Source organism: Hyla sarda, chromosome 1, assembly GCF_029499605.1.
Source record: "Hyla sarda isolate aHylSar1 chromosome 1, aHylSar1.hap1, whole genome shotgun sequence".
Lineage (NCBI taxonomy): Eukaryota > Metazoa > Chordata > Amphibia > Anura > Hylidae > Hyla > Hyla sarda.
Window position 1 is genome coordinate 526,582,395 of NC_079189.1, and position 24,796 is coordinate 526,607,190.

The 24,796-nt window shown below is 42.3% G+C and overlaps 1 protein-coding gene across 2 annotated transcripts in view; it reads left to right on the plus strand.

Annotated features, from left to right (window-relative positions):
* The window catches only part of CCDC125 (coiled-coil domain containing 125), a 37,372-nt gene extending 14,769 nt beyond the window's left edge, over nt 1-22,603 (plus strand). For both annotated transcript variants that reach the window (XM_056539277.1, XM_056539269.1), the window contains exons 8-12: nt 1,092-1,207; nt 3,343-3,447; nt 17,487-17,664; nt 18,255-18,388; nt 21,670-22,603. In XM_056539277.1, the coding sequence (XP_056395252.1) occupies nt 1,092-1,207; nt 3,343-3,447; nt 17,487-17,664; nt 18,255-18,388; nt 21,670-22,026 (890 nt within the window). In that variant the 3' untranslated portion in view covers nt 22,027-22,603. The remainder of the gene's footprint in view (nt 1-1,091; nt 1,208-3,342; nt 3,448-17,486; nt 17,665-18,254; nt 18,389-21,669) is intronic.
* The last annotated feature ends 2,193 nt before the right edge of the window (nt 22,604-24,796 follow it).

Consider the following 24,796-nt stretch of genomic DNA (forward strand, 5'->3'; position numbering starts at 1 on the left):
CGTCCCTTCTGAGCCCTCTACTGGGCCTGCAGAACACGTTGCGTACACATATAAGGTGTTTCCTTACTCGAGAGAAATGGAATTACAAATTTTGAGGGGCTTTTTCTCTTTTTACCCCTTACCCAAAAACTGGGTCTACAAGAACATGCGAGTGTAAAAAACGAAGATTATGAATTTTCTCCTTCACTTTGCTACTATTCCTGTGAAACACCTAAAGGGTTAACAACTTTCTGAATGTCATGTTGAATACTTTGAGGGGTGCAGTTATTATAATGGGGTAATTTCTAATATGAAGTCCTTTCAAATCCACGTCAAAACTGAACTGGTCCCTGAAAAATTCTGATTTTGAAAATGTTGTGAAAAATTGGAAAATTGCTGCTGAAGTCCTCTGATGTCTTCCAAAAGTAAAAACATATTAACTTTATGATGCAGATATAAAATAGACATATTGTATTTGTGAATCAATATATAATTTATTTGCTATGTCTATTTTCCTTAAAAGCAGGACGAAAATTTACCACTATGTTAAAGTAGAATGTGTCACGAAAAAAACAATCTCGGAATCAAATTCATAATTAAAAGCATCCCAGAGTTATCAATTCTTAAAGGGACAGTGGTCAGATGTGCAAAAAATTCTCTGGTCCTTAAGGTGAAAATGGGCTGGGTCCTTAAGGGGTTAAAGAAATGTGGTATCCTAAGATCAACAATTATCTCTTATTCATTTGCCAGGGGATAACTAGCTGTTCAAAGGTTGGGGGGGGGGGCCCTCAATGCTTGGACCCTCACTGATCACAACGGTTTGGAGTGAATCGAGTGGCAGTGTGCATGGTCTTCCATTACTCCCTTTATTCTCTTTGGGACTTGTAAACGAGGGCAGATCTTGGCAATATGCAGAAATTCCATGGACAGTGAATGCAGTGGAGGCCATGCATGCACATATTGGGGGAATGTTGACCTCCTTTCTTAGATCTGTGGGGGTCTCAAGAGTTGGACCCTCACTCTGAACAGTAAATTCTAATCTTGGAATAACTCCTTTGCATTTAGTTTATCCTGCATGTTGTATTAATCCATGATTCTCCACTTTTATATAGTTATAAACCATCAATGCCAGGAGCTGCTAGCAATGCTTGACGTGAAGCAGCAGAAGATGTTCCAGGATAATGTGTCCCTAGATAAGAGCAGTCTGACGGAAGTCACAGCTCTTGAAGTAAGTATATTATTATGGTGGCTATGACATGTTCCACTAGGCTGACATCCACAGACCCACCTTTTAAGGTGGATCTAATCTTACTTTTTCTTATCCTTCTACATGTTTTATTGGGAACCAAAGTATTACATAAAAGTGATGGTTATTAGAATCTCCTGCTGCAGAAGGCACAGTAAAGTGTTCAGTGAGGTAGATGGAATTATAGGATTGTGGGTACTTCACGGCTGTGATAAGATTGCTGGGTCATTGTGGTTGATAACCGAGAGCGGACAAGTTATAGGCTGTGGGAGGCCTCAATGTGGTCTTCAGACTACCTGTGTTAACAATACAGCTAAAGATCAAGATGCTTCGGATAGGTCAGGCACTTTTGGGGAATACTACCTTACCATAGTCTATGTTGGTGAAACAGTAAAGAATAACTAAGTGTTGTGTAATACGGAAGCTGCAATCATGAAAGGCTGATTCTGAAGTGTCCCCAAGACCTGCTGCAATCTGTAGGGATACCTAGCAGTATGTTTTTAGTTTCCCTACGTCATCCCCACAGGGATCAGTATTACACAGTGCACATTCATTATCACCATCCTATGCTTGTTTTGTGATGCTCTGATTTAGATCCATAGGGATCTCGATTTACATGGTCTGAGATAGTGGACACTCCAGAAATTGCAGTCCAACTCAGCCACCTTTTAATCCTCATTCACAGCAAAACTATTCGGTCAACACTGTGCACGGTATACAATGCAAATACCTGCTCAACTGAGCTCTGGAGAAAGAATGTACGGAGGGTCCAGCACTTCGTTGCAAGCAGCTTTATTGAAGATACATCACACCATAAAAACGACAGTCAGTCAGACCTAATTCGAGCACAAGCGCTCTTCCTCGGGGAAGAGCGCTTGCGCTCAAAACATGTCTGACTGACTGTCGTTTTTATGGTGTGATGTATCTTTAATAAAGCTGCTTGCAACGAAGTGCTGGACCCTCCGTACATTCTTTCTCCAATATTGGATGCCTTGCCGGGCACTGGTCCAAGCACCGTACATCAGGGAAGGTGAGCTTGATCACTCATTTGTTTGTCAACTGAGCTCTGCCTGAAACTGAGCTTTACCTAAACTATTCATTGACAGCATCTCTAGCTGTCTGAATGAGCCTAGAGCTCAATGCTATCAACGTCACATGTCACATACCAGAAAGTCTCCCACCAGTCTTTCTCTTGGCTCCTGCAGGCTTTGCAATGACTGTGTCTTCTCACACTGAGAGCCCCATTCTTGCACACCTAAGTGAGCCCAGTAACGATATTGCCTCCAGCAGCTATAACGTTAGAAGCTTACCTAATAATCTGGACTGGCCAGTAGGAGAATGAATGGCCCCACTACCAAACCTGCCTGTCAATCCATAAAAGTCAGGCCCACAAACAGTACTTGCCAAGGGTGCACTACCTCTGCCTGGAGGGAAAAAAATCCTAGTTTCCACGGGTGACAAGCCACATTTACCATGAGAATCTGTGTAACACACTACCTAAAAAGGGACTGTTAATAGCAAAAACACTTCAGGGCTTTAAAACAGGGTAAAATACATTCTTAGAACAAAATAACATTAATGCATATGCAGAAATATAGAATCATATCTCCACCCCTTCATCCACCCATACCCCTTCCCTTCAGCTTCCTACTTGCTGGGCATTTATTTGAATATTTATTTATTCAGCCAACTAACTATGTAACAACATATAGGGGGATATTTATGAAAAACATGTGCTGAGAAAAAGTTCCCCTTAGCAACCAATCAGATCGCTTCTTTCATTTTGCAGAGGCCTTGTTAAAAATTAAAGAAGCTAGTTGATTGGTTGCTATGGGCAACTGCACCACTCCTCCTCTCTGCAGGTTTTGATAAATCTCCCCCATAATGTTCTTCCAAACATTGGAGTACCCCTTTAATTAAGCTTTTAATATGAGTAAAGAAGTCATCATGTAATTCAAAAGCCATTTCCGATAAGACGAGCAAAGTACTGGTAAAATCTTTTAAATTGCTATTTATAAGTGCTTTTCTACTTTTAGACGGCACAGAGAACAAATAAATGTGTGAACCTTGTGTGGACCATAATGTTCTATTATGAGACTTGGTGTAATTGTGTTTAGCTTGCAGTCCTTGGAGCCTGTACGTGTTGTCCTGGAGGAGATCCCTGCTCGTGTGCTAAAATGTCAGCTGCTACTCGGAAACAGCTCCTTCAGCTCCGGCAAGAGGTAAATTATAGTAATTATGGTAATTCACTAGTCTATTCTTCACATTCTATCACATGAAACAGAGATGACCAAAATGACTACACAGATGTATTATCATTGCCACTTCTTAATTTGCTTACTTTACACTAATATTTTGTGGCTAAATAGTGGAGAACACCATTAATGAATATGGGGCAATTTTCCTCAAACACTTTGAAACTGTAGTGAGGTATGAAAAATAATGCTTACAGAGTTTGTACCCATTTTTTGTATGTACGTGAGCCAGAGTTCTGGTCTGGGTACACTCATTGGGAAAGAAAAATATATACCCAAAAATGTTGGAATGCTGCAAATTCTGACATACAGTTATATTATAGGCAGATTGGTAAATGCTTACAGGTGTGGTCTGATTAGACACTGGGTCTTACCACAAAACATTATCCACTGCTCAAAAAAATTAAGGGAACACTTAAACAACACAATGTAACTCCAAGTCAATGACACTTCTGTGAAATCACACTGTCCACTCAGGAAGCAACACTGATTGACAATCAATTTCACATGCTGTTGTGCAAATGGAACAGACAACAGGTTGAAATTATAGGCAATTAGCCAGACACCCCCAATAAAGGAATAGTTCTGCAGGTGGTGACCACAGACCACTTCTCAGTTCCTATACTTCCTAGCTGATGTTTTGGTCACTTTTGAATGCCGGCAGTGCTTTCACTCTAGTGGTAGCATGAGACGGAGTCTACAACCCACACAAGTGGCTCAGGTAGTGCAGCTCATTCAAGATGGCACATCAGTGCGAGCTGTGGCAAGGTTTGCTGTGTCTGTCAGCGTATTGTCCAGTGCATGAAGGCGCTACCAGGAGACAGGCCAGTACATCAGGAGACGTGGAGGAACAACTTAGCAGCAGGACCGCTACCTCCGCCTTTGTGCAAGGAGGAGCACTGCCAGAGCCCTGCAAAATGACCTCCAGCAGGCCACAAATGTGCATGTGTCCACTCAAATGGTCAGAAACAGACTCCATGAGGGTGGTATGAGGGCCCGATGTCCACAGGTAGGGGTTGTGCTTACAGTCCAACACTGTGCAGGGCATTTGGAACACCAAGATTGGCAAATTCACCACTGGCGCTATGTGCTCTTCACAGATGAAAGCAGGTTCACACTGAGCACTTGTGACAGAGTCTGTAGACGCCATGGAGAACGTTCTGCTGCCTGCAACATCCTCCAGCATGACCAGATTGGCGGTGGGTCAGTAATGGTGTGGTCTGGCATTTCTTTGGGGGGCCGCACAGCCCTCTATGTGCTTGCCAGAGGAAGCCTGACTGCTATTAGGTACCGAGATGAGATCCTCAGACCCCTTGTGAGACCACATGCTGGTGTGGTTGGCCCTGGGTTCCTCCTAATGCAAGACAATGCTAGACCTCATGTGGCTGGAGTGTGTTTCAGCAGTCCCTGCAAGAGGAAGGCATTGATGCTATGGACTGGACCACCCAGTCCCCAGACCTGAAACCGATTGAGCACATCTGGGACATCATGTCTCGCTCCATCCACCAAGGCCACGTTGCACCACAGACTTCCAGGAGTTGGCGGATGCTTTAGTCTGGGTCTGGGAGGACATCCCTCAGGAGACCATCCGCCACCTCATCAGGAGCATGCCCAGGCATTTTAGGGGGGGTCATACAGGCACATGGAGGCCACACACACTACTGAGCCTCATTTTGACTTGTTTTAAGGACATTACATCAAAGTTGGATCAGCCTGTAGTGTGGTTTTCCACTTTGAGTTTGAGTGTGACTCCATATCCAGACCTTCATGGGTTAATAAATTTGATTTCCATTGATAATTATGACTGAGGTGTGGGGAGCAATGGTTACACGAGGACATGCATACAGTGCTCTGAAAAAGTATTTGCCTCTTTCCTGATTTCTTATTTCACAAATGTTTCAGATCATCAAACTCATTTTGATATTACCCATATTACCCAAGTAAACACAAAATGCAATTTTAAACTGATTATTTCATTTTTTATGCAAAGAAGCTATCAGAACTTTTATGGTGCTATGTGAAAAGCTTATTACCCCTAATAACTGGTTCTGCCACCCTCAGCAGAAACGTCAAAAACACTTGATTGCAGTCAACTATCAATGAGTCCTGTATTAATTCTCCTTCAGGATTTTTTGGTAGAGAGCTGAATTCATGGTTCCATCATCAGCACCAGATCACCACACTACCCCCACCATATTTGACTGCTGGTATGAGACCGTACATTTTTGTCTTATCAGTCCACAGAAGAAATTTTCACAGCACTGTACATTGTGAAAAGGCTCTAGACAGATTGTTTGATCCACAGATAAGCACGAACAGCTCCCATAGTTTCCTTTTTCACCATCCAGACACAGTAGGCACCTTCAGTATGCACCTCTGTTTCTGCCCAGACCATTTCCAGGTGCTTAGCAGAAGGAAATTTAGTGTCATATCGCCTATTATGTCAGGGAATATCTTTGACACTGGGGCCTAATTATGTAGGAGACATCATCTCGGCAAGGCCTCCATAATGTCAGAAGAATAATATATCGCCATTATGAATTATTTACTATGGTCAACAAATATCTAAAATTATATTATCATCATGAATTGCCAAAAATGTACAAACAATGCAATTCACTTTATCTGGGCCTGCCTATTTACATAGATACGTTCTTTAGTGTCAGTAGTTCTACAAAGTACAATATAATATAACAGAAACAAAAAACTGAACTGTACCCTCTGTTATGGTAATGACAGCCTAGCTAGTTTATACGTTTGCCTGCAAGTGCTACAAAATAACTTTTGCAATATAATAAAATAACAGTTATTATAGAAATATGCAGGTTAATTGGGTATAATTGATTAACATAAAAGAGTATATGAACACACCATGATATATACAGTACAGACCAAAAGTCTGGACACACCTTCTCATTCAGAGTTTTCTTTATTTTCATTACTATGAAAACTGTAGATTCACACTGAAGGCATCAAAACTATGAATTAACACATGTGGTATTATATACATAACAAAAAAAGTGTGAAAATATGTCATATTCTAGGTTCTAGCCACCTTTTGCTTTGATTACTGCTTTGCACACTCTTGGCATTCTCTTGATGAGCTTCAAGAGGTAGTCACCTGAAATGGTCTTCCAACAGTCTTGAAGGAGTTCCCAGACATGCTTAGCACTTGTTGGCTCTTTTTGCCTTCACTCTGCGGTCCAGCTAACCCCAAACCATCTCGATTGGGTTCAGGTCCGGTGACTGTGGAGGCCAGGTCATCTGGCGCAGCACCCCATCACTCTCCTTCTTGGTCAAATAGCCCTTACACAGCCTGGAGGTGTGTTTGGGGTCATTGTCCTGTTGAAAAATAAATGATGGTCCAACTAAACACAAACCGGATGGAACAGCATGCCGCTGCAAGATGCTGTGGTAGCCATGCTGATTCAGTATGCCTTCAATTTTGAATAAATCCCCAACAGTGTCACCAGCAAAGCACCCCCGCACCATCACACCTCCTCCTCCACACCAGCACACCTGTGAAGTGAAAACCATTTCAGGTGACTATCTCTTGAATCTCAACAAGAGAATGCAAAGGAGTAATCAAAGTAAAAGGTGGCTACTTTGAAGAACCTAGAATGTGACATATTTTCAGTTGTTTCACACTTTTTTTGTTATGTATATAATTCCACATGTGTTAATTCATAGTTTTAATACCTTCAATGTGAATCTACAATTTTCATAGTCATGAAGATAAAGAAAACTCTGAATGAGAAGGTGTGTCCAAACTTTTGGTCTTTACTGTAGATATGAGTATATATAAAGAATATCAGTGACACAACGTCACATATGAATATATATGAAATCAATAACACATCAATAAGTTTAGTTAGTAACTACATTTTAGTATACCAACATCAAACATCACAGAAGTTGGTTAGTTCAGATATCATTGGTTTTATTCCAAAGAAAAATAAAAAATCACATTAAATGATATTTCATGGGCATCTAATCTCTAGATATATAAAATGAGAGTGAAAAGTAAACACTCCGCCTACTTCTTACTAACCACACATCTATCTTTTGATATTTAGATACAGTACTTAATATATGATCTACAGTACTCAAAGAATTAGGACTAAAAATAAGTCTTCTTGTGGGAATTATTAATATCAAGTAGTGGAGCAGAGAAGGATCTCATGGGCAAAGCTATATGCAACATGTAAATGCATTCATTTGGATAAAACCAGCCCCATTCTTCTGCAGTAGAAGGAGGATTGGCCCATATACTAACTTTTTACATTTCAACATGGAGGTTAAAGTAAGGCCTGTTCTGCTTAACTACATTTAAATGAGGTAAATTAAATAAAATAAGTGTATCTTACCGAAAGTGTACATTGTGGCACTTCTGGATAAAGGATGGCTGTCTGGGGTTCAAGGAAATGCCTTTAGTTGTGGCCAGTGATCAGAGAAATGAACCCTATGGGAAAATAGTTTCCCCCTGACTTTTCATGTCTCTGCCCCTTCAGGTAGGACAGACAATCAGAAATTCACTGTAACGGGTATATAGATATACAAGTTATGTGGCTATCTGTATTATGGCTACTTTATCACCTACATAATAGCCATGGATTCAATTCTCAGCCATCTCAAATAATACTTGAGATTCCGACACTAGTCACTTGACAAATAGAACCCAGTGTCATCTACCCACACGTATCCAGACTAAACCTTAAGTCACTTAGTATGCCATAAGGTATACAGAAGAGTTCTATAGTCATCATAACTAAATATTATCATATGATAATATAGCATTACAATACCAGTGGATACTACTATAAGGAATATAAGAGATCTATTTTAACATTTGCTCATTACCTGCATTCCATGACTAATTTTGAATAAGGCACACTGAGACTACTCATTGTTTACAAAGCAGACATCTCCCTCCCATGGGGTCATGTAACCTTGATAAAACAAAGACTTTCACAATCAGAAAACACATATGAACTCTGGTTTTTGAAACTTCCCTAAACCTGGTGGCTCTTGTGTTAACATACAGACTAACAGTGAAGATTAAAAGTGAGAACATATTTCGTCTTATGTTGGTCCGTAAACCACCTGTTGTTTACCTCAAACATTCCACTCATTATGGCACACTCTATAACCTAGTAGAATTAAATTCAATATTTTTGATTAAAGATGGAAGCTTGACACAATATCGTACTTCTCCTATTTTATCAGTACAAATGGCACAATTGCATATCCTGCCATTGGGATCCAACAGTGGTCAGCTTTGAGTATGGAGGCCTCATGGTGAGAGCTTCAATCCTGTCTTTACTGTGGAGTGACAAACTGCCCCAAATGCTGGTGTGATGACCTTTGAAGCAATTGCGACAGCCCTAGTAGCAATGGACACTAGCAGTTCATCGATATGCACTGGACATCTTGCAGCCTCATGTGTTGCCCCTCATGGCAGGGCTTCTAACTGGTATTTTTCAACAAGCTAATGCTCACTCACAAACGGCAAGGGTTTCCCAGGAATGTTTTCACCAGATTACACCACATCCTTGGTCTGCTTGGTGGCCATATTCATTGAGCATTTACAGCGAGCCAGCTTCCGCAATCTACGTTGGTGTACAGGATTTATAGGCTCAGCTGCAACATCTGTGGTTAACTGTGCCACAGTATGCCATACTGAACCTGTATGCCTCTATGCCCAACCCATATCCAGGCTAGAGGCGCCCAACATGTTTTTGGATACACGTCGTGGGGCCGTTAAGAAGGTTCTGACTCGAGCCCATGCCATACCAGTAGGAGGATGCCGCTTATAGCCGGCATACAGGGGAGGAGAAGGGTTATCATGTAACTATTCGGACCACTGGAGGGCTCACTTCTCCTTCCTTGCCCTTTGTGGGTAGAGCCTGGAGCAGGCTCTACCAACAGAGCGCAGAGTGCACAGATGAGTGAAGTTCAACAGAACTGCATTGATCTGTATGTGTAAATAATAATAAGAATAAGTGTAAAAAATAAGAAAAAAAAAATCTAATAAAAGTTTTACAAATATACACTAACACCTTTTAAAAGTTTTCCTATGTAAATATAAAAATAACCATATTTGGTATCACCGTTAGCAAAATTTTCAGAACTATTAAAATAAAACATTGTTGATCCCATTTTGGTTAATGATTTAAATGTAGAAAATAAGTTAGAGGTCGGAAATGGCAATTAAAAAAATATTTCTAAAAAGTTTTTAAAACAATACTGAAATTATACAAATTGGGCATTGTTGTAATTACACCGACCTAAAGAATCAGGATAACTTGTTAGTTTGAGCACATGGTAAACAACAATTCTTCAGTTTTAGTTACATTTTTTTTTGTTTCGGAACATATGTTATGGACAAATGAAGAAAGTCAAAGTACAATTGTTCCAGAAAAAAATAGAAAAAATGAGCCCTCATATGAGTGTGTAGATAAAAGAAAAAAAATAAGAATGATCAATTAAGAAAAAAACGAAAGTACAAAAACTGGTCCGATCCTTAAAGGGGTACTTCAGTGGAAAACAATTTTTTTTTTAAATCAGCTGGTGCCAGAAAGTTAAACAGATTTGTAAATTCTATTTAAAAATCTTAATTCTTTCAGTACTGATTAGCTGCTGTATGCTCCACAGGAAGTTGTATTTCTATCTGGAATTCTTCAGTCTGACCACAGTGCTCTCTGCTGACACCTCTGTCCATGTCAGGAACTGTCCATGTCAGGAACTGTCCAGAGTAGAATCAAATCCCCATAGCAAACCTCTCCTGCTCTGGACAGTTCCTGATATGGACAGAGTTGTCAGCAGAGAGCACTGTGGTCAGACTGAAGAGAAATTCAAAAAGAAAAGAACTTCCTCTGGAGCATACAGCAGCTGATACGTACTGGAAGGGTTAAGATTTTTAAATAGAAGTAATTTACAAATTTGTTTAACTTTGTGGCACCAGTTGATTTAAAAAAAAAATTTTATTTCCACCGGAGTACCCCTTTAAAGGATTATAGGAGAACTTCCGGGGCGTGGCCTGGCATTTGGTATGAGCAGTCGCATGCTGTTATTGCTCCCGCAGGCTATACTATTGACTGCAAATCCTGGCTTACCGGACCACTAAGCAGAGGGTCAAGACCGGGAAGATGGGCCCTAAAGTGGATCCGAACAGGAATTCCCATAAATTAGCGGCTGAGAAGCTCCGGGAGTTTGCGCGTGCTGATAAACAAAATGGCGCCGGCCCTCATGTGCTGCGCTCCTCTCCTGCACATACAGCGTAGCCTGGCTCCCTGGCTGAAAGTACCAAAGAACCAGAGGAACTTACCCTTAAGGAAGTGAGTGAACTCCTGCTATCCAAGCCTCCAATACTTTTCTGACGGGCAAACTGGAGGAGCTAAAGGTAGATGTGGGCCTACTACGCCATGATCTCCAGACACTGAGGAACTGGGTATTCGAGACTGAACGCCGCATCTCTACAGTGGAGGACACGGTGGCTCCGGTACCTGAATCCCTTGCTACCCTCGAATCCCAGGTGGAATTAGCGAAAAATTATGACCTGGAAAACCGGCTGCGCTGGAACAACCTGCGGGTGACAGGCCTTCCGGAGAGGGCTGAAGGACAAAACCCTAGTGCCTTCATGGAGTGGTGGCTGAAAGAACTTTTCCCTAATGCACTCTTCTCCTCAGCATTTGCAGTGGAGAGGGCACACAGGGTACCTGCCCGGCCCCCTCTACCCGGAGCTCCACCGAGGCCGTTTCTCGCCAGGCTCCTGAATTGTAACGACAGGGATGTGGCACTCTGGGCTGCCCGAAAGATCCCAGATCTCACCTTTGATAATGCACGGGTGTCCATCTTCCCCGACTTCTCCTCAGATCTTCAACGCCGACGTGCCACCGTTGCTGCTGTGAAAAGGTCAGCTGAGATCTAAAGGTATCCTGTACTCTATGGCCTATCCTGCACGGTTACGGATCGTTGATGGCGACCGGACGGTGTTCTTCACCTTCCCACAGGAGGCAGATGAGTGGCTGTCCCGCCGCCGGAGAGGTGACCGACAGATCATGGACCCTGCTCAGTCCTTCGTAACCTACACTTTATTTTTTTCTATTTGGATGGGAGCTGAGAGATCGTCCTGCCGTGCACTGCTGCGGACATGGTCTGTGAGTTCTTTTGAAGTTTGGGACTATTCTGCCCTTTTTGGCCCATGTCCCCCCCCCCCCCCCTTTATCCCAGTGACTTTCCGTGGCTACCCTGTCCCTCTATACCCCCCTGATCTGCTGGACAGAGATTCCTTCCCTCTTCTCTCACCCTGCCCCCTGGACCCGCCACTGCTGCTTTGTTCATTCCCCCCCCCCCCCCCCTCCATTCTTCTGGACTATAACTGGATGGATGGTGTGCTTGTCCATGTTCCTACGTTGGCCTAGTGACTCAGATGTGTCACCGTGAGTTCCTTCATGTACGGGACTGTCCTGCCGGCGAGAATTTTTCCCAGCTCTCGGAGATGGCCCCTCCTCACCCTCATCCCTGATTTTTGCCGCTGTTCTCCTGCCCTTCCATCTGCTGGACTGAGCTCCCTTCCATCTGCTGGACTGAGCTCCCTTCCCAGCCCCCTTCCCCCGCCTCAACACCCTGGACCTTGCTTCTGTTGCTGTTCTCCTGTTCATGCCCTCCCTCAATCCCTTGCCCATTAGGTTCTGATGGACTCCCTACCCAGGGATGCTCTGTGGTTTTAGGGCCCTGGTTATCCTGCTGCATTGACTGCTCCTCAAGCTCCCAGTTTGTGCCTTAGTTAGGTCTTCAGAGTTTATTATTATTGCTGCTGCCCCCCCCCCCCCCACACCCACCCCTCACTCTGATCCCTGTATGCTCCCGCCGACTTCTTCTTTATCTTTGCTCCCCTGAGACTTACTTCCCTTTCCCTTTTTCCCCCACTTCCATACCCTCCTTTTCCACTGCCTCTCTGCTCCCTTTACTCTCCCCTTGTGTCCTGGTCTGGTATAGCCTGTTCTAATGTGTCATAGCAGGTTCACCCCACTAGATGGTGCCATAACTATGTATAAGTTTATTGATCACCTTGTTCATTTTTGGTTTATTTTGTTCCTGCTCTCTCCTACCGTACTGGTTATGCGGTGGGATTTCCCATAATGTGATTTCTCCGTCCGGTCCTGCCTAATCTTTTTGTATGTTCCTTTTCTTCTGTTGCTAACCTGGTCAAGGCTGCCTGTGTTTCCCTTCCCCTCTCTGTCAGTTTGTATCCCCTGTAGTGTTATGTGGTGTTCCCGCTCATGGCTACCCTGAAGCTTATATCATGGAATGTGAGAGGTTTGGGTACCCCTAGAAAAAGGGCGTTAGTGTTTAACCGGATACGTACCTTTAACCCCCACATTGTTTCCCTACAGGAAACCCATCTCACCCTAGATAGGAAACACTTACTCTCCTGCCCGTGGATACAGTGGTCCCTACACTCTTTCTATACGTCATACTCCAGAGGTGTGTCTGTTTTGATTCATAGGTCACTCAGATGGGAGCCCTTAACTACTTGTAGAAACCCCCATGGTAGATATTTGTTTATACATTCTTATATACATAATGTCCCGCATGTTTTACTTTTCCCGCATGTCTTACTTTTTTATGTGCCACCTCCAGCTTCCCTGGACATAATACACATGGCAGTCGTTTTTGCGGCTGACTATCCCACTGCCAGGACAATTTGTCTCGGTGACTTTAACTTACTGATAGACCCCTTCCTAGATAGACATAGTCCACTTGCTCCGGCTTTTACCACACAGACCACACCATTCGCCTCTTTACTGGAGGAGGTGGGTTGGATCGATGTCTTTTGGACCCATCATCCTACTCTTAGAATTTACTCCTGGCCACTCCCCGGGTCGCAATGCCCTCTCTCGTATAGACTTAGGTCTTTGTAATGCTTTGGTTACTTCGTTGGTTTTTGATGTTGCTTATGCTCCTCGTGGTGTTTCTGATCACTCCACACTACAGCTGACGCTATCTGTGGGTTCGGCCTGCGGCCGTCCCCATTGGAATGTTCACCCCTTTTGGTTTGACCTTATTGGCCCCTCAGATAGGATCCCCGATCAGTTACAGATGTTTCTGCAGGCAAAAGTAGTTGATACCCCCTTGACATTGGTATGGGAAACCTTAAAAGCCTATTTGCGGGGCTGAATTAGCGGCCAGGTGCTCTGACTTGGAAGCATTGTATGTGGGGGACCCATTGGAGGCTCGTAAAGTGGCTTGGCTCTCAGCTGGCCACCAGTATATGCTACATTTAAATGAGAAAATGAATAGAAAGTTGTTGTTCACTAAACAACACTATTTTGAGCATGGTAATCAGTCTAGTAAACTATTGGCCCATTTGGTCCGTCAAAATTCTTCTTACTTATTTATTTTGAAACTTAGAGCCTCGGATGGGTCGACCCTTATCGATAATGAAGCAATTTCTAGGCAGTTCTCTTCATTCTATATGGATCTATATAGTTCTAAAGTACACTATGAATTTTTACAGTGGCAGGCCTACCTGGATGGCATCCAGTTCCCCACCCTCTCTGATACTCACCGGGAATTTTTAGATGCCCCTATCTCTCTTGAAGAGTTACAGCAAGCTATCTAGGATATGGCCACAGGTAAGGCGCTGGGACCCGATGGGCTCCCGGTTGAGGTATACCTTTGTTATTCTGAACTCCTTCTTCCGGTTCTGAATGACATGTATACCTCGGCCTTCCGTTCAGGTGCCCTTACCCCCTCTCTATGTGAAGCCACCATAGTGGTTATTTTGAAACCAAACAAGGATCCTATGGATTGTGGCTCCTACCGACCTATTTCCTTGTTAAACCTTGAATACAAAATTCTTACTAAAGTACTGGTCAATAGGTTGAATCAAGTCATTCTTACAATTATCCACCTTGGCCAATCGGGCTTCATGCCTGGCAAATCTACCTCGGACAACATCAGGAGGGTGCAGGTTGCTGTCCAGGCGGGTACTGTACCGCGGGCCTTTGGCGGCACTTGACACAGCCAAGGGGGACGCGTCAGGGGTGCCCACTGTCGCCGCTTCTGTTTGTGGTAGCGTTGGAGCCTCGCGCTCCTCATAAGGCAAGATGTTACATATGTGGGCATGTGTCTGGGAGGCAGGGACGACAGGCAGGGTCTATATGCTGATGATATGGGTTTTATTCATTTCAAGGCCCAAGATTGTTTTACCTTATGTCACTAACTTGATGGATAGGTTGTGTTTTTTCGGGCCTCTGCATCAACTGAGCGAAATCTGTGTTCATGCCTTTTTTGGAGGGGTATTGGCCTTCAGTAGTATGTGGCCTACCGGTTGTCCAATCCTTTAAATACTTAGGTATAATTATTAAAGGGGTATTCCATGAATTTTATTTTATTTGACTATGCTACAGGGGCTGTAAAGTTAGTGTAGTTCATAATATAGTGTCTGTACCTGTGTCATGGTTTTCTCAAAATTCTTCTGTGATTTTCACTCCAATATTTATTTTTACCAGCATACAAAATGACTGTTGTCTCAGATTTTCCCAGGTTGCAATGCGGCCGAGACCTGACTCACTAGTCGGCTGATGACAGGGAGCCTTTCTGCTTCAATGGGTGGAGTGATCGCTTGGTGGTAGAGAGATCAATCTGCAACTAATTCAACAGCTGTAGGCACCCTGATTGAAAACCACAGGTTTTTGAATGGATGCAGCTCAATTATGTTTCAATGGGTGGGGTGGCTGATATGTGGGAGGGAGGAAAATGGAATTGTGGGATTTGTAGTCAAAAAAAGAAAAGTCAAACAGGAAATACCAGTTCACAAAAAGCTAGCCACAGTATTATGGTAATCTCACAACATAGCCATTTAGCCCCAAGACAAGTGCAGATCCTTCCTAAGCATGTCCATTACTGTCTGCCAGGTATGTACTAAAATCACCTTATGGTGGATAACCCCTTTAATCGAGACCCTTCCTTAGATCTCCACTATTTTTCCCCTACTCCCTTTATGTACGTTCCAAATTTAAAATATGGGGTTCTCTCCTAAATCTAATTAAACTAATTATTCTCCCTAAATGTCTATATTGTCTGGAGCATTCTGCTGGCCCTGTTCCTAAGTCCTTTTTCAATTCTCTTCAGTTTCTGATGTCACCATTTATATGGGGTCCGAATAGACGGAAGGTGGCCTTATCGATCTTGCAGCGCCCTAAACAAGAGGCAGGGGCGGCGCTCCCAGACTTCTATGTGTACTACTTGGCCAGTCAATTCTGATACCTCAGGTCATGGGTCTTGCCCGACCCCTTGCCTGGTCCTGAACAAATCCTAGCTATATTTATACATGTCGCCTACCTGCGTCCCCTCTTGGAGTGTTCGACATTGGGTGGGCTGCTCCCTCTTCACCAAATAGCGATACAGGTTTGGAGGGCAGCTAAAGGGAAACATACTTTTACTGATGTGCCATCTGACCTGCCACTGTGGCATAACCCCACCTACCTCAGTTGCTGGGGTCTCTAGATTCCGGCTTCTGAAGTGGGTTGGGCCTTGTTTCTTTGTCTAATCTTTACACTGACGGAGTATTGATGTCCTTTGCCCAGCTGCAAGACTCTTACACTGTGTATAGAAATTCTTTCTACAAATATTTGCAATTGCGTCATGCTCTACAGGAACAGTTTCCTGCGGGATGTCCCCCGATTTCTGATTACCCCTTGATAGGAGTCTTGAAATCCCAGGGTCCCAGAGGCCTGATCTCTGTACTCTACATACACCTCATCTAGGCGAAAATTACTGCTCATCCTATCCCAGCTGAACGGCGCTGGCGAGATCATATACCTGAGATGCCAGCTGAACAGTGGGAGGAGGTTCAGGCATCTCACACCTTGGTATCTCCAGCGGCCAATAATAAATTGATTCAATTATATATTATACATTATAGCTATATTACCCCTGTTAGACTCTTGGCTATGGGTTGTTCAGCCTCAGCGAGATGCCATCGTTGTCATGCGCCTAGGGCGGGTTTTTGGCATCTCATCTAGGACTGTGCCTATGTGGTGCAGTTTTGGACGGAGGTCCTTCAGCTTTTGGTTTCTCTTGTACAACCTATGCCCCCTAGAGACCCTCTTATTTGTCTACTTGGTGTCCTGAATGAGGAGGTTTGGCCACATCATATCAGAATACTCCTCTGGGAGTCTCTGTTCCTAGCACGTAAAACGGTGGACCTCCATTGGATGGATCCCAGACCTCCCACATGTTCTAAATGGAAAAAATTAGTTAATAGAACTCTCCTATTTATGCATATTGTCTATAAGAATAGGAAATGTCCCGATAAGTTCTACGAGGTGCGGGGTGATTGGTACTCCTCCCTTCTCACACAATGTGCACCTGCATGCTCCTTGATACCGTAATTGTAAGCTCCCTTGTCTCTTGCTAGTATCTAAGTGTCTTTCCACAGCACCATTAGGTCTCCCCCCATAGTTCAGGCAGCCTTGACACAGACATCAGTTATGCTATGTACTCTGTTTTGCACGTATTGGGCAAGACTGAGATGATTTGCACTTTTGCAGAACTGCAATGTTATGTTCTATGTTTTTATGTTGTTAACGGAATCTCCTACATATTTCCGAGTATACAATTGGAATGTTTACTTTTATACGTCAATGCATGAACTGTATGCTGTACTTTGTCTGAAGTTGATGCCTTTGTATTGATGGTATCCCTTCTGTAAACCGGTGTTTTTTTATTGTTCCAATAAAATGAATTAAAAAAAAGAACTTCCACAAGTGTTATTTTCTCAGGTAGAACACACTGATGGCCTACCCAAGCACCAAACATTACTATAGTTGTTTAAGCCATGTTTATTTACGTTGGTGAGGATGATGATTTGGATCCACACAATGCTGACTGTTGGAACAGTTTAATACTCATAGGAAGGCAAAGGTAGAGAGTGTTAATATGTCAGTATAAATAGATGGCATGCTGACAGTCTGTGTAATCATTTTGGTATGTAGTTCGAAGTGGAAAAGAAAGGTAAAGAAGAAGCCTATGTGATGGCCGATGCCTTTCGTATTGCTTTTGAGCAACAACTGAAGCGCAGAAACGATGCAACCCTGCCTTTAAGTGAAATTGAGCGACTGTGCAAGAAAGGGAGCAAAAGACTAAACAACTGGAGACATCTTAAAGAGGATGGTAATAATACTTATTGTCTGGAGAGTTTGAAGTTACCCTTTATTATTGCTGTGAATATAACCTCTTAAAGAGGTTGTCCCATCCCTTTCCATCTGCTCTGTCAGTGCCCTGTAAAAGGGGTTATCCAGCCTTAAAAAAATGTATGGTCTAACCTCAAGATTGGCCATCAATATTAGGTCAGCCCCCTGTATCCCCACTGATAATCTATTTTGAAGAGGCCACAGTACTTTTGTGATCGCTGAGACTCCCCAGTGTTTACCTTTGTCCTTTCTTGCAACCACCATACTATTAGTAGCAGCAGTGCATGGTAGTGAAGCGTGGTTCCATTTAAGTGAATGAGCACCCTTGCCCCCTTCAAAATGCATAGAATTGTTGCAACCTACTGCTATTGAGAGCTTGATGCAATTACATATGACATTCCTCAGTCATTTGCTGGAATGGGAACCATGTAGTACTACATATCCCCTTCCACATATACCTGTAATAAAATCCACCAAAGTTATATAACATTTTAGTGAATAGTTAGATACTAAATTAACATTTCTGTATTCCATGTAGACTTGTAGTGAATTGTGCTCTGTTTTTTTAAGAATGTTCTATTTCAAGAGACAAAAAGCGAAGTTTGGGCCAGAAACTGAGAGGCATGATGATATCGGCATCTGATGGCATGACTCTAGATGCTGTGGATGACCCACAAGAAATCTTCAGGCTACTAATTGACCTGGTAAGTGGAAATAAATATCATATGTTATTTATTAAGGAGATAATACATTATATTAAAAGTTACAGTGTTACTGTTATTTAAAACAACAAACTTTTGACAAATTGAGATTGCACTATATCTCACTCCTGAGACCCACTGTAATTGTATATTATAAGCTGGTGAAATGCGCAGTAGCATGCTCCACTCCCCATCCAGCAAATCTGACCTTTTCATTGCATAGACTTATGCAGAGAAAAGGTCAGATTTGATTGACAGCTGGGAAGAGAGGAAGGCAGTGCCACGCATTTCAACCAGCTGTAACTCTGGATCACAGCGGTTCTCAAGTGTGATACCTGGTGTAATCTCAACTTTTTACCTGTCTAGGTAACTTGTCAAAAGTTGTTTTAAATCATGGTAATGCTTTAGGCTAGCAGGAAAGAATAGGCTTATGGCCTGGTCAGGAGAATTATGTAGTAAAGGCTCATAACCGCAATATTCAATAAATTGCCATTCAGTTCACCTGTACCTAATTTTTGCGTAGAGACAGTCCTTTTAAAATGTACTAAAGAGTCAGTGTTGGGCTACATAGTAACCAAAAATTGAATGCATGTTATTTTCTATGATGTAACTTCTGATTATGATGGGTATTGCATGCAATATCCACAATGTCAGGTTAATGCCATAGAGTACAGCAATACACCATTGCCAGACACACGTGACATTGATTCTCACGAGAGCAAAGAAAGGATTAAGCTACTCACAGGATCCAGTAACAATTCTCTAGTATGTATGTATGTATGGCCTGCTTATCTTTTTGTAGTTTGTCATGTAAGTGTATATTTACACAAAAAAAAAAAAATCAGCATGGGAACTGCTGTGTGATTTTTCATGCGGTTTTACATGCAACATAGGAAATAACAAGCTGATTGGTGGGCACCCAACCACTGTGACCCCCACTGATCCCAAGAATGAGGACAACATTGTCCCCGCAATGAATTGAGTGCTGGAACACACCATTCATTCAAGGGACAATTTTGTCTCCATTCTCTGTATCTGTGGGGATACTAGCAGTCAGACCACCACTGATCACCTTGTTATACCCTATCCTTTGAATACCGTATATACTCGAGTTTAAGCCGACCCGAATATAAGCTGAGGCCCCTAATTTCACCCCAAAAACCCAGGAAAAGTTATTGACTCGACTATAAGCCTAGGGTGGGAAATACATCATCCCCCCCCCCCCCTGTCATCATCCAGACCCCCGTCATTAACAACCTCATCATCATCACCCTGTCATCATCCCCTCTTCATCATCACTGCCTGTCATCATCCCCCCCCTGTCATCATCCCCCCCCCTTCATCATCACTGCCTGTCATCATCCCATAAAAAAAGTCGCACGTACTTGCTTAGACTTTTTGATTTTTGCTTATTCCAAAGCACATTTGCTCACGTAGTAATTTTATTTATTTTTTTTTTTTTTTTACTTTGCTGTGGTCATGTATTTATCAAATGTGATAGTCGCTATTTATGAAGAAAAAAAGTTGCATCTCCATTTAAAAGTGGCATATGTATTCCAGGTCCAACCTGGCTTACAGAAAGTGCATACTTCTGCAGAAAAGGACATTAACACCCACTTTAACAACTGTTCTTGTTCTGCTTCATGAAACAAAGCAACTACATTAATGTTAATTATAGAAAAAATTTATTATATAACTAATAACTATTAATTTTAAGGTTGAAAATACACATTGCACACCTTAATAATTTTAGGACATGTACATGCTGGCGTACCCACTAAATTTAAAAATTAATGTTGTGTTAAAATAGAGTAAGGCACAAAATAATTGTGTAAGAATTTTTACAGACTACGTAAATAACCCATATGTGGCACAAAAATTTTTCCTTAAAAAAAAAAAAGAAACATCCATAGTAATACAGCTTCATGCACATTTTGGGGTGGGTAACGTACCGAGCGTTTTTTTTTTTACATTTTTTTATTTTTATTTTTTTTGTGGCTTCACTATTGTTTATGTGCCTGTTGGTGCTGCGCTGTATTTCTTCCTGACATAAACTCTGGCCTCAACGCAGCGACGCAAGACTCCGCCCACCAACGTCACAAAATGTGGGCTCAAAATTAAACAAAAAAGCCTCCAGAGTACGGATATTCATGGTGCGGCATAGTATGTGTTTAATATTTTTTTATTTCTGAGGAGGGTGGATGGGTTGTTGCGGGATAGTTGGAGTACAGCTATTTAGTGCCAGGCCGGCCAGTCAGGGTGTCACCTGATGCGGTACGCTCCCCTCCTCCCTGTCACTCTCTAGCAACGCTACTGGTAATAAAGGATAGCTAAAGAATTTCAGCTATTAGCATAAAGGAAAACTTTTCTGCTTTAAAAAATGCTTTTGTAATCGGGGTTCCCGGTTTTTGCTTACGTGCGATTTATTTATCAAGGTTGTGCAACTATTTGATAAATAGGTTGCATGTAAGCAAAAGTAAGTAAAAAAAAAAAATTGTCATATAAAAGCCATACATTTGAAAAGAATGATAAATCTCCTTCTAGATCTTTACTGGCCTAAACTGGCTGCCAGTGAGACTTTTTGGAAAAATGCCAGGCCATTTACTGCCACAACACTTTGTAACTGGTTAAAAGACACTGCCTCCCATCATAGGATGAATGGATTCTACATTTGTTATTTTGGTTGAAACTGAGAGTCAAAACCGTACCAACCTGTTTTCCTTTTCACTGTTGCCCTCATTCATCCCCTGGTAGAGTTGCACAGTTTGTTGCAATTTAATGTTCCTTGTAAGGTGGATGCATACTAAGTTTTTTTTATATGTACAACTTGCATTTTACATCTTTAAAAAGGCCCAAAAATGTATGCCCCCGGCCCCCTCAATGGGCAAATGTCCCTTAGTTCCTACTCAGATTAGTTTTACATCTGTAATTGCTTTATATGTAAAGGTAAGTGGCAGAGACACCATTTGGGCTGTTTATGTGCCAAAAATATGTCCATATTACAGCAGGTGGTTTAGTAAAAGTCTGGAAAAAAAATGAGAACATGGCTATGAAGTTCTTCAGTGGGGATTTCAGGAAGACAGAAAACAAATATCTGCCCTTTGATCCCTTCTTTATCTCATAGTCCAGCATCAGATGACTTATTTGATGTCAGAATAAAGCAAATTAATTGTAATTTTACAAGTCAAACCAGTTGGCTAGGCACCTATGACTATGTGGCCTTCATATATGGCAACCTACTTAAATGATGTGAATACTAATATTTGTGTTATTTGGATTTACAGCTTAATGATAAGGAGGAGGCTTTAGCCCATCAAAGGAAAGTGAGCTATATGCTTGCACGAACTATAGAAGGGAAATTAGATCCAGCAACATGTGGTAATAGTAATCCTAAGGAAGAGTCTCCTGCCAGAGGCAACGAACACAACTGCTCTGATGTAGGAACAACTGAGGATGCCTGCCTGTGCCCGACAGACAAGGCACCAGAAGGGAGAAGCAGCCAAGAGCAGATTGTGGCTAGGACTCTGGAAACTTCATTTTCTTTGCTGCTAAAAGATGTCTATCCTCAACAAGAAGATAAAGGGGAGACTGCTATAAACCATGAGACTCTTTTGGACATTTCAGAACATCCTCAGACATAGCATTTATAAATCTATATTTTATAAAGTGGTTCTTAATATATAGTTTTTTTTAATCATTTTGTTATAATTTTGAGATGCTTCTTGGACTCTGTTTTAAAAGACCTGCAGCGGTTTATAACTTATCCTCTATCCGCAGGGGATCTTGGGGGATACGACCGCTGGGCCCCCCCCCCCCCCGCACGATTTCCTGTACGGGGCCCCGGCTCTCTCGTGCAGGAGGCGTGTCAGCCGCATCATGACACCGCGTTTCGACACGCTCCCTCCATGTATCTATGTGGGAGAGGTGGAGATGCAGCGTACGTGCATCCCCGCCTCTCCCATAGTGCTGAATGGAGGGGGTCTGTCTGTCAACCTCTTAGTGAGGTTGATGACACAAGCACCAGCCGTGCAGAGCCGCGGCAGTGTTGGGTCCCGTATGGGACCCCTGCGATCAAACATTTATCCCCTTTCCTGCGGATAAGGGATGAGTTATATACCACTGCAGATCTCCTTCAATGATGACTTTCAGCATTTACTAGGCTGCTATGAATGGTTGGTCATATTTATGTGTAATAAAAAAAATAAACACTAAAAATAAATTTTGTCACATTTTACATGTCTCTATATTTATGAAATGAGATTACTTTAATAATTTATATTAATCCTATTGTTTTTTTACAACACTGCGATTGTTAGCACCTGCAGGTAGCGCTTACGATCTACCGCTCACTGCAGGCTGCACCGGGACTCTATTTTTTCAAGCTGCAAGTCTAGGTGCCACCAAGCAGTTAGTGCTAAATCACAAGGGTACCCAAACTGTTGTAGAGTTTTGTTTAAGACAATGGCCCTCATTTACTATTGCAAACCCGACATGTTTTGTCGGTTTGTGCGCCAGATTGTCGCATTGCGCCAGAAATTCTATCTTTGCCAGATGTTGCGCCAGAATTGAAAAAAACCCCACCAACTCTCCATTTTGCTAAGAAAACCCGAAAAGGGGGCGTGACCGCCGGAAAAAAGGGGCGTGTTCCCGACATTTTCACTAAAACCCAACATATTTACTAAGGTTTCCACAAAAAATGTGTTGGATTTGAGCTGAGGAAAACCCGACAGATCAGAACATGTGTAAAAAAAAAAAGCAAAGTGTAGGGAAAGTGGAAAATGTAGGGAAATCTTAGTAAATACCGTGGAAAATAAATTGTAGGGAAGTAAAACCCACAAAGAAACCTACACAACACTCTTAGTAAATAAGGGCCAATGAAATTACAAGTGCAGGTATCACAGATTTGATAAGACTTAAATAGGCATTTAAACAAACTTTGCCTAGATTAATAGTTCAAGCGAATATAAGAAACATTGTAATATATTAGATAAAAAAAAAAAAAAAAAAAAATCTTTCTTCTGTTATCTCTCCCCCTTCACCTGAGAGACTGTAAATCAGCTTAGCTTTGCCCTTTGTCTGCAATACAAGCCAATACAATTCTATGGAAGGGGGAGGAAGGAGCTCTGGGAAAACTGCAAATTATAGATGAAACCTGCAGAGCAGAAATCTGATAAAATATGTCATATACCAGTTATATAATGGCCAGAAATAGTGCTGCTTCTCATGTACACCCATAGGGCAGCTTGGGCTACAAAGTCATCCGAAATGACAGGAATGCTTTAAGAAAAAATGGTCAGTGTGAAAACGACTTGATGACCTGAGATTTTTTTCTAGACATGGATGAATCTACAAAAGCCTACAAAATTATCCCTGAAGGGTGAAAACACATGACTGTATGCGGCCAAAATATGGAAGACAATCATTGCGTGAGTTTGCCAACAAATTCATGGTGATTGGCTGTTATGTTTTAGCCATGTGCATTGTGTTTTTTTTTTTTCATCCAAGGACCTGTGTATACATCCATGTACGGTTAGATAACCTATCTACAAATGTGAAAACTTCAGGACTGCTAATAATCTCTCTAGTTGGGGACAGTCTGTTTGCTGTTAGTGTCTGCACTCAGCGATTCGTTAATCGCCTTGCTGTAACACAGTGGTCTCCAAACTGTGGACCCCCAGCTGTTGCAAAACTAAGACTCCCAGCATGCCCGGACAGCCAGTGCCTGACCAGGGGCAGTATTTAGACTACACTGTGCAATGACTATGGGCAGCATTTGCATTACATTGACTATGGGAAGCATTTACACTACACTGCACTAAATATGAAAAGCATTTACACTGCACTGTGCACTGATCTAGGTAATCTTTACACTACACTGTGCACTGATCTAGGTAATCTTTACACTACACTGTGCACGGATCTGGGTAATCTTTACACTACACTGTGCACTGGTCTAGGTAATCTTTACACTACACTGTGCACTGATCTAGGTAATCTTTACACTACACTGTGCACTGATCTGGGTAATCTTTACACTACACTGCACACTGATCTAGGTAATCTACACTACACTGCGCACTGATCTGGGTAATCTTTACACTACACTGTTCACTGATCTGGGTAATCTTTACACTACACTGCACACTGATCTAGGTAATCTACACTACACTGCGCACTGATCTAGGTAATCTTTACACTACACTGTGCACTGATCTGGGTAATCTTTACACTACACTGTTCACTGATCTAGGTAATCTTTACACTACACTGCACTGGTCTAGGTAATCTTTACACTACACTGTGCACTGGTCTAGGTAATCTTTACACTACACTGTGCACTGGTCTAGGTAATCTTTACACTACACTGTGCACTGATCTAGGTAATCTTTACACTACACTGCACTGGTCTAG